Below are 11,985 nucleotides of genomic sequence, written 5' to 3' on the forward strand. Positions count from 1 at the left end.
AATGATTAGTAAACTGTAACCACAGAATCAAATCTTGTGAGAATTTCCTCTTCATTTTCTTTCGATTTTTAAAAATACGTCAAAGTTTTGACAGTATCTTGTACTGTACTAATTATTGTATATAAGTAATAAAGATCAGATTCAAAAAGTTTAACATCTTTCAATTCAAATTTAATATGTCTTCCCGGGGTTTATCCGAAACTAATAAATTAAAGCATAATCTTGAAGAGCAATTAGATCGTCTTGTATCACAACTTTCTGATTTAGAAGAATGCGAGTAAGACTTTATATTTTATGCATATTTATTTAAATGAAGAATACTTGGATTTTTTATAATTATTTCAATGATTCCAATTTTACGTTAAGCGTTTTATAAATCCTTTTATATGCATAAGCCTTTTTATTCTTTTTTGTTTAGCGTTTCAAATTTGCATTTTTTTAATTAAGTGAATTACTTATTTTATAAATTGGAAAAAATATATTCTTGAATTGGTAAATTTATTTTCAAATTTACAATTTCTTCTAATGCATCTTTTAACTAATATAGGTATGATATTTCCTATAGTAATGTTTTGTTTTTTTTACTTAACATGTTTAAAATTATTCTATATATCATATTTAATAGTTAATAAGAAGAAAATTCCATATAGTCTTCTCACATTTATAAATTGCATAAATCACATTATGGTGTGCTTCATCTACCAATTAGATCCAATAGAGATATTATAAGATTTCTTTGTGTTGATTATTAATGCCAGTGTTGTTTTAGAAATTATGTCTTTAAAAAAATTATTTGAAATATATATGCTAATTTTTTACATCTTAGAAGTGATATGGATGAGGATGAATTTGCAGAAGCCAAAGCTGAAACTGTTGACCAGCTCCGAGAATTTAATGCTACACTTTCAAAAATTATGTCCGGAAACATGACTCTTGTTGATGAGCTTGGAAACATGCAGCTGGTAATATTTATATATTTATTTGAGAATATAGTTAGGATTATGAAAACTTGAGTCTTTCCACTTAGAATTTTGTGTTGATAAACGCCTGCTGTTTGTGAGATTTTGTTTTTATCAAATTGCTGTTTTGTATTCAGTAGTTATCTGACTTTAAATCTTTCTTATACTATGGTCACTCCCAACGGGGAGGGGGGCACCTCAGATATGAGGGTGAGAAGCTTCCAGCATGGTGGTTGGTTCTCCCCAATTGGTTGAGTATGGAAATGATGTGGGGTCAACAACAACAATGATGATGAGACATTCCACCCATGAGAGGAATTGTACTATGACTGGTGATGCCCCTTAGAATTCATCCTCAGTTCCTGCCAATGCTGTTGCAGCTGTTCAGTTATTCAGATTTATTCATGTGCCTCGGAATGGGTCAAAGTAGTCAACTTGGGATTGTGCCGTTGGTCATAATTTTTTGGAAATCGTATTAGAAATTATTTAAATTCTTTGGTAAAAGTGTAGTTTAGTGTGCCCTTTGCTGTGCCAAGTTGCCAATAAAGATGGCGGACAATATAAGCAAACACTTCTGCTAAACAGTTATGGTTACCACTTTGCATTAAAATTATGATTTTTATTCATTAGTATTGTTTTAATCTGAGATGTTTTTTTGTTTTTTTTAAACTTTTGGGATCAATATCGCTGCTTATCTTAACAATTTTGAAATAAGCAAGTTTTGTGTAGAGAGTAAAATTTAGAGCATGCGATGCCTTCGGCTCTAAAGAAGGCACCAGGCAGAATTTTTTAACTTAAGAAAAACATCTTATGACTTTGTTAGCAGCGGAAGCGTGATCCTAGTAGCTCAATGAACATAAGGACTGTGTGGATAGCAGGTATACCACATAATCAAAAGAAAAGAAAGAAGCAATCAAACCATTCTCCATTCAAAATTTCAAACAATCATCCTTTTCCCAACTTCATCAACTTGTATATATATATATTCCACTCACCCTTCATCCATTTTGCAGGTTCAAAATATTTCCTGCCATCTCATTCATCACACATCCATTCTTGAACAATTAGTGATATAATGAATTGTCAAGAAAACCATCAGATCAGAAAAAGAATTATGAAAAGTGCAAGGAATTCCATTGCAGAGGATTTCTTAAATTAATAATTCGGACAATTTCCAAAACGCATACCCTAAGTTAAGTATTGCAAAAGAATAAATATTATATAAATATTAAATAGTTGTAGTTCATATACAACTTGCTTATATTGTCCACCATCTTTATTGGCGACTTGGCATAGCAAAGGGCACACTAAACTATACTTTTGCCTAAGAATTTAAATAATTTTTAATATGATTCTGCTGTAAAAAGTAGTATGCATACTACTATTAAATAGGAAATAATTATTTGGTAACGAACTTGGCAGAGACTTAGGGACAAAGTATATCTGTTAATCTGCTAAAGAAAATAAATTTATTAATTTTATATAATAAAATGTTACATCAATTGCTTAGAGTGTAATAAAAAGATTTTTTTCATTTTAATTATCAACCAAAGTTAACAAAATAAAGAGTTGAATATAACAAAACTTGAAAGGGACAGGTATTTTTGTCTGCACTCCCTTTTAAAGAAGTGTTATATTTCAACAATTTTTATAATTTTTCTGATTTTTAATGCTGAAAATATATAGCAGTGTTTTTTTAATGTAGTGCAATACTCAGATTTAACTTTTTGTTATATTTTATCTTTCAATTTCTTCTTTTTTGTGTGGGACAGCAAATTGTAACATTTTTTGAAAATGACCCATACAAAACAGTAGTAAGGTTGCTATAAAATCATTTTATTGGGTTACCATATTGGCGACAAACTCAGAAGCATACTAAACTTCACTTCAACCAATTCTTTTTTAATTGAGATTTAGGAAATAGTATTAATAAACCACAATGATCCCTTTTCCCAATCTGTTTGTGTGATTTTTTTTTCTTCTCTCTTTCTTCAGAAAGAAGATGCCAAATAGAACATGCATTCCAAATAAATAAATAAATGTCAAAATTAAATTGACCCTCTTTGTAAAATGTTACCAAGGAAAAATTATTGCACTACATATGTGCCTTTTAATTTAATAAAAGATATTGATATCCAAAATCTAATGTAAAATTAAAGTTTCCATGTTATCTAACTTATTCAACTTTTGATATGCTCGTTCTATTAATAGTTTTTATCAAAAATTTGATATGGGTTTACAGTTTGGATATAATGACTATATACCAAGTTTCTTCTATTATTTTCCTTTTATATTTTAATAACAGTCTTTTTTTGTGGGGGAGGGGGTTGAATGTTGGAGCTCGTATAACATTAAAGGATCTGCAGCAATTCTAATATAATTGCCTTTTTTTGCTTCAGATTTGATTATTTCTTTTGCTGCATTTATTTGCAAAAGTTTAAGGCAAAGCAGTAAATGAATAAAAATTTGTGTATAACAGATTTTTTTAGTAAGAAATATTATATTTCACTTGTCATCTATTGCTTTCATGAATGAAAATTGATTTAGCTTTAATGAAAGTAAGTAACTATTGCAAAATGTTTTTAATGTTTATTATATATTTATATTCTGATTTTTCAACTAAAGTTTAGGTTATGATTCTCTAATCTGAACTAAAATGAACAAATGGCAAAAAAAAAAAAAAATAATAAATAACATGTATCTATCTAATGTAATAAATGTTAAGTTTATATTTTTCTGTTGACATAACAATTTATTCTTTTTGTAATACTCTTTATAAGTTAAATGTCCATATGTAAATGTTTTTTCTCTAAATCTATCTTTTAAATTTTGACTAATTATCTGCTTCGTTAAATTCTGCCTCTACAACTTGAAATGGTTATTTAACCCCTCAATTGCTGATAAAATTATAAATGATTGCTTCTTATTGCCACCTGATTTTACATAATTCTATATCACAGGCAAAGGGTCAGGATTCTACATAATTCTCTCTCTTATTCTATATCATAGGCAAATCCCTCTTCTAGACCAATTTATTATATTTCAAAACAGAGAGTGCAGTTATACAAATAATTACAGATTGAAGGTATTTGCCATACAAATATGCTCATGGTAGTTAACACTCTTGACATCACAAGGTATGTGTATATCATTTGCAGTTAAAGGATTAGTCTAATAAAGATCTAATTTTTTTGCTCACCCAAATGATTGACAGCAATTGTGTAAGAAAATATTCTGATTTATACTAGACAAATACCGTAAAAATCATCATATAATATTTATAAGGCATGTGCATCATCAGTGTATCATAATTTGTTTGATTTAAACAATATGTTCAGAGGACAGATTAGATTATGTCAACTTATTGGTTTTCTTTTAGGCTATTCAAGCTGCAATTAGTAATGCTTTCAAAACCCCAGAAGTTATAAGGATGTTTGCTAAGAAACAGCCTGGACAATTGCGAGAGAGATTATCTGAAGTAAGACTTATTCTTGCTAATGTATACCTAAAAAATATTTTCTTATGGATAATAAAACAAATATTTGTATATTTAATAATTCTAGGCTCGATAAAATATTTTTTTAAAAAAGCTGAATTGTCTTGTTGCTGATAGAAAATGCAAGTCAGACTTTTTTTTAAATATCTAATTGAATAAAGAGCATTTGAAAACTTTTTTTTACTTATGAACTGCATTTTAATCAAAATCTTCAAAACTTAAAAAAACATCAATTTGGATCATATTTATTCATTTTTTTCTTTTATTCGTGTAGGATTAAAAATTTTTATTCTTTAAAAATGAATCAATGTGGATTTTACTGTATGGAAATTAAATATTTGTGCAGTTAATCAGTTAATCTTCCTTCCATCTTGTGCTCATCCAACTGGTTAGATAACTTAGTGTTATAGGCACTGGGGCTCAGGATGGCGTCATGTTACGTTTGATGCAATTAGCAATTAATTGCTAAAAGAATCACCAGAAACATTAGTCTATTGATTATGATCTCTAGTGACATGCAGTTAAGTGTAAAGTCTGTGAGTATCATACAGTTAAGCCAAAAGTTCGCCAATGGCTAGTGGTTAATACATAAATTTATTTGATAATTTGAATGAAATGTGGAAGAATCACATATAATCCTTTATATGGTATTAGTAAATAATTTAACTTATTAAATTTTATTCTTGAAAGTTTCAGAATTTGATATTTGAGTAATTAGTTCCATCACTCTAATAGTTCTGAAAGCTAAAACACTTAGAAAAAATTTAAAGCAACTAAACAGGCTTGTGCTTCTAAATTTTTCTTGGATTTTGAAGATCATTTGTATGAGAAAAGATTGTAATTCTGTTTGTCTCAGTCATGTAAAAAAATTTTGAAAGTTTTCTGATGGGAAGAAGAACATTTATCAGAAAGCTAAAAGTAATATTGACACTATTTAGTTCAAGAAACAATTATATATAAATTGGAGTATTAATTATGTTTTAGCTATGTATGAACATTGCTGTTTCTTTACAGCTAGAACGAGATGCAAAAATTGGTAAATTGTCTCAAGATGCTCTGAACCAACAGAAAATTGAGATATTGTTTGTATTAAAGAAACTGGGAGAGGATTTAAATCCTTCTGAAGCCCATTTTCTGCAATTACATTCCACTGCTACTATGAAAGAATTTGAACAGATTTCTGGAGATTCAGGTAATTAATTAATTTATATGTGTGTGTATTAATTCATATTTATATATTCTAAATATAAGAAATGTATTTATATTTATTCAACTTAAAGCATTGAAGCAAGTTAGCAGTATATAAAAAAATTTCATAAACATGTTCATTTATCTTCAAAATATGCTTGCATGCTTTATTTATATTCCTGTTCCCTAACTATGCCTTATGTAGAAATTCTCTTAAAATGGGATGAAATGAAACTGTTTTATAATATATTGATGTTAGAATTAACTTTAAAATATAAAATTATATTAAAATTAGTAGTATATTAAAATTAGTAGTTTATCCCATCAGTGTATGAAATTTTAATATTTTGGTCAAAATTATTAAAATTCTTTACCATACAACATTATATACTTGTGCATTGTGCAGCTTCAATATGAAATACAAATATTCATATATCATTTTAACTAGAATTTAATGCTGAATTCAACAACAAATTATTATCATTAAAGTTAATTTTAATTAAAGTTTATTTGGCAGCATTTTTTAAAAGTAATTAATATTTTTTTAAAGATATGCACACCAAGTTTTATGTTGAAATAATTTGAGATTTTATATGAGTGATGTAATAAAAACTTGATTCTTGCCTTCTTTTTGATGAATGCTTCTTTCATACAAATGTCTCAGAATTTTTCTTAAAGAGTCATTTTGATACAAGATTTGCTAATAGAAAGACTTGAGAGGTGAACATTTAAATGTGAATAACATCTCAATTCCCAATTATTTTATCTTATATTCTTTAAAGTTTACTTACACCTGACACTTTTTTTTTTTTTTTTTTTTTCCTTGTTGGCATGTCAGGAATTTTTCATAAGTAAATATTGCCATTCTATTTCTTTCTTTTCATGAACTAAATGTTCTGTATGTTGTTATAGACAACAATCTTTTGATTGTATGGTGCACTTTGGGTCTCTATTGTATTAGTCAAATACTTTACTGGTCACTTAAGTTTATCAACATTTGGGGCCATTGTTAAATATGCTCCATAAAGTCAGCTTGGGGATATAGCCTTTTTCTAGTATCAAATTTAATAACAATGTTAGGAATATTTAAAGCTAATTGTGCTTTTCCTATGTGAAGCTCCATTGGACTGGTGTGATCAGGACTCAAATAGTATTCCATTTTGCTCTTAGGTTCTTCAAAAAAAAAAGTTACCAGCATCAATAAACTTTAAGTAAATGCATACCTTTATTCTCATATTACTTGTAAAACAGCTTAACCTCAAAATCCATTTGTGAAATTCTGAAATCTGGTGAAATATTTAGATCTGGTGCTCTACTTCTGAAACTGTTCCTGTCTTCTATGATCTTCTCTTGAAAGTTATTTAATTTCGGTTAGTTTCAGAAAGAAGTATCATCAGACCTTCACTGTTTTCTCTAGATCAGCATGGCCTTAAACCTTTATGCCCTTTGTCCTTTTTTGAGCCCAAAGTTGTCCTTTTCCCTAATTCAAAAGCAGCTCATTCATTTTTATATGTATATTTTATAAAGTATCCTTTGAAATACTCTTCCTCCACTTAATAAAATTTACTTGAGAATTTAGAAATATAATTGAAATACAAAATTTTTTTAGTTCATTTGCTTTAAAAGCTTTTATATCTTGAAATCTGTAATGTCACAGTAATTGGATGCTCGGAGAGTAATAAATTGACAATAAGAAAAAGCTGTCCTGGCAGTTTCTTTCAACAATTTCTATGGCAGGCAAGTCCTGAAAGTATATCAAAAATGTTAAAAGGTATTAAAGAAAATTAATGGATTTATTTGTGTATGATGGAAGAAACAATAGATATCCTATGTCTCGTAATCAAAATAAAACGTTTCTGCACACAAAAAATTTAATATAAATATTCTCATCATTTCTATCATTTTATCTTCATTTTGTGGGGTTTTTTTTTTTTTTTACTGTAATTTTTCTTAATTGTTTGATCTTATAAAAATAATTAAAATGTTGCTTCTTGCAATATAAATGTAGACCATATTTTAAAATTTTAAGAAGTATATGATATTAACATTTTGTTTCTGATATTATATATCTATTTTCTACTTCTCGGAATTATTTAATCAATTGTGTTTATTTGTACTATATTAGATTTAGCAATTTTTTATATTTCTTATAAGGAAAGCACGGACTATTATTATTAATTTTATTCCACATAACCAAATTATGGTTTTGTTCTATAAAACTCTAAATACAAACTTAAAGAAAAGGCCTTATTTATATTTGTTATAAAGACGAATATATTCTATATTTGTTATTAGAAGAACTTCTATATTTCTTATATAGAAGTCTTTATGCTTTTCTTTCCTAAATGCTAGAAAAGGGGGAAAAAATCCTTTTATACTTTGCTTTCCTTTTTATACTTTTTTTCCCCTTTTCTACTGTAAATTTCAAATTCTTGGTGCAAATACATCTTACTTTAATAAATGCACTAGCATTTCTGTACTCTATAATATAATTATTTTGATTAAAGTTTATTTAATGGTACCTGTGTATTAATTGCATGACAATGGCAATCATAATCAAATTGTAACAATGACTAACATTGCATCTTTTTTTTGTGTGTGATTAATACTGATTTAAACCATTGTACAATAAAACTGTGATTAAATTACAATTATTTTTAAGATATGCTGGAACTAATAATTAATTAAAATGTTCAGAAACTTGATTTTATATATATTGCATAAGTCTGTCTATATCTTTTTGTCTTGCAAAGTAGCATTACATTGAGCAAAATGTTTTAATATTTCATTTGAATGACTATATATGTAGAGTGAATTTCTTTAAATCATAATGAAAATGTAAATACAGTCTGAAGAGAAAGCCTAATGTCGGTGATTAGAATTCACATAATTCTGAACTAAAAGATTTTGTCTGTCATTAATGATCTAATGCAAAACTTAATCACTTACAACAATGTTTGATAAACTTTAGTGATAAATTGAACTATTGCATTTTAAAAGTTACTGGATTACTTTTTTTTTTAGACAATAAGTTAAAACTTGATGTAAAAATGATTTTTAATCCATAAAAAATTCAACTGTGTTATGCATTCTTAGTCGAATCAGTGTGGCTTATTTCCAAAAAAGTAGTCATCTTATTCAATAATAAAGGAAATTACACAGTTAAGAAGCTAAAATATTTAGAATTTGAATGAAATAAATTATGTACTGTTTATAACAGGTATATGCCTAGTTTGAAAATTAATTGTTATTTAAAGCCAAATAAGATTGAGATTGCACAATGGCTTAGAAATATTACCATATTCTTTTGTAGGAGAAAAAAAAAACGGGAATACTTGTCAAAAAAGATTTTAACTATTTGCTGGCCAAGTTATATTTTCATTTCAGTATGTTGTTCTCAAATCTTTTTAAATGATATATTTTTTATTGTTAATTTTGAATGGAATGTTCATATTATTACCTTATATTACTCTAAAATTAATTTGTGTATTATATAAATAGTCTGTTGTACAATTTATGAAATTAACATTTTCTTTTCTAATTTTTACAGGGACTAGCGAGAAAGTTTTGGAAACTGCAGCATCTCAGCTGAAATCAATGTGATTCTTTAATTCATCAATAATTGTCATTTTATTTGGTGTTGCTCAATGTCTGTTTTATATTTTTTATACCAACGTCTTAATTGATTTGTTGGTCTCTATTTATCGCATCAATGTATGTTAGAATAGATTTTTTTAAGTTGATTGTTGCTAAGATGCATCATTATATATGATGTATATGATATGTTGCTGTTTAATAAATGCTGCTAAATTGTTAAGTTAATTTTGTCATGTTTTTCCCTTTTTCTCTATTAGATAAACTGATAAATCAAGTAATTTTCGTGAAAATCTTAGTTGGACAATGCTTTGCTTGTGTTAGATGTTTTATTTTAAAAACAACTTAACTATTCTTTTAGATTTGTTCTCATGAAGTAATTTATCTCATTTTTAATTATCTTTTTCTCATGATTTGTGGTGATTTACATTGTGTGTTGTTAAACAGATTTATTGACCATGACATACAAATTAAATGCAAATTTTAAAAATGATAATAATAGTAATTAATTCAGGAAAAGTAATGTAAGTATACTTGCTCTGATTGTTTATATACTTAAAAAAGAATAGATCATAATATTCTGCTGACATATTTGTTTATTTGTATACAACTTATACTGAACTTGTATGTAAGTCAAATTTTGGTACAAAATAAATATTTTTTGAAGACAGGATAATTTTTCCATATTGATGAATATATAAAAAAATTGTTATAAAAAATTATTTTAAATTCATTTGTAAAATATTGAAATATTGTCAGAAGAATTTTTTTTTTTTTGTTTTTTTTTTTTTTGTTTGTCTGTTTGTTTTGGATATTGTAAATCACCAATGAATTCTTTTTTATATTAATGCAAGTAACCTAAAAAATTAAATATTTTAAATAATTGTCCTGTAGATCCTTCATGGCATGAATATTTGTTGATGTTTTTCATTTTTTTAATATCAAATTGATGAGAATGTTTTAATGATTTAAATCTTGATTTCAGAATTTATATAATTAAAAAAAGCAGTAATTATTTGTTTTTGTTCATTCTAGTATTTATAATATTAATATATCATACATTAAAATAGATTTTTTTACATCTTTTATCACACTTTATATTTGAATCTTTTTAGCTTTATGATGATTTGTTTGAAAATTATCGCTTATTTAACTTTTAAAATTGATTCTAAATTTTTTTTTGAAATTTGTTTCTTAATGAGGTAATATTTGATTAAATAATATCTTCTCCCCCCCCCCCATACAGCTTTAAAAATTTAATCTGTTCAAGTATACCTAATGTATTTATATTTTTTTAAATACCTGAAATGTAAATGACGTGTCTTGTATTATATCGATTGATACAGAATTAAATTTTAATTTTATTAATTTACTATTTAAATTGATAAGGAAATGCACTTCCTAGATTTATTATTAAATGTCCTTAGATAGTACCTGACACTTATTATTTCATAAAATTCTAATTGTATGTATGCTTATTTTCCTATAGTGAAGTAATTAAATAATTTCTTACTCATATTATTAAATACCTTCTTGTGTATTGATTGAAAAGTACACTTTCTGTATTCTAAATCAGAATAAAAAGATTTATCCCTCCAAATTGTTAATGCATTATTATTTTCCTGCAATTAATTGTATTCTAGAGAAGGGTTACTGGATTGCAGGGTAGGAACTGCAACAGAGTTACAGGGCAGTGTATTACTTTACTTTTGGCGGTGCAATAATTATTTTTAAAAAATTTAATGAATGTAAAATAACGCTTCTTAAAGAAATATATTTTTGTTTCATATATGTGAATAGTACATAGTATATTTTTATTCTTTTTGGTATAATACAAAATTTAAAAAAAAAAAAACTTTTGTGCTAGAGTTTAGAAAATAATTTCTTTCATGGAAGTTTAAATATTCGTTTATAATATTCAACAAAGCTAAGAATTCCTCTGCTAGAATTTAGAAAATAGTTTATTTCTGGAAACTGGAAGTGATTTATTATAATATTTATCAAATTTGAAAATTCCATTCATGAATCTCATTCCTTTTCTTTTGCATAGTTCAGTCCAATTTCTAGAGAGTGAGAAAAATAACTGATATTATAATAGTAACTATAATTACTTGAGTACTAGAGGACCTACTGAAGCTTAAAAATGGAACTTTTAGCAGAGTGCTTTATATTTCTGAAGAATATTACAGAAAAATATTTGAATACATGTCCAAATATTTGCTATTTCAAAAGCTGTATCTTGATTAAATTCAAATTTCTTGAAAAGCAATACAGTATTATGTGAAAACCAAATGGTTGATTTGCTTCTTTATTCCAAAACTTAAATTTCCGCTGCATGTGCAGGACATGCAAAGATTTAATTTGACATTTTCTTGAAAAAGCTAAAAACAGCTTCATTCATATAATAAAGAAATTCAGTTAGATTATATCTATTCTAATGTTTTTAGGTCAAAGTATTGTCCGATTTTTGGAGAATTTTAAGAATTCTTGTATTGTTGCATGATACTATGGGAAGTGGATTTATTATCAGCAAGGATATTCATGTTAAAACTGGAAGAAGATTCTTTAATTGACTTAGAAATTATATAAGATGCCTTAAACTTTTATGTAAATTTCTTAAATATTCCAATCTCAAAAGATTTGCTTTAATATACAAAATGAGTGTATATGAGGTATGAAGCTTTAGAAAAGTAGAAAAAAGTTAGAGGGAGGGGGGGGTTGTGTGACAAATTCCAAGAAATGCATAAC

The 11,985-nt window shown here is 26.5% G+C and overlaps 1 protein-coding gene across 1 annotated transcript; it reads left to right on the forward strand.

The window, feature by feature from the left end:
* The first annotated feature begins 28 nt into the window (after positions 1-28).
* LOC129981874 (protein LZIC-like) lies at positions 29-9,929 on the forward strand. Its single transcript, XM_056092913.1, has 5 exons — positions 29-277; positions 827-962; positions 4,339-4,437; positions 5,470-5,647; positions 9,194-9,929. Exons 1-5 carry the CDS (start codon positions 177-179, stop codon positions 9,244-9,246), a joined length of 567 nt encoding a protein of 188 aa, XP_055948888.1. The 5' UTR covers positions 29-176; the 3' UTR covers positions 9,247-9,929.
* Positions 9,930-11,985: the final 2,056 nt, after the last annotated feature.

The sequence above is a fragment of the Argiope bruennichi genome, chromosome 8, assembly GCF_947563725.1.
Source record: "Argiope bruennichi chromosome 8, qqArgBrue1.1, whole genome shotgun sequence".
NCBI lineage: Eukaryota > Metazoa > Arthropoda > Arachnida > Araneae > Araneidae > Argiope > Argiope bruennichi.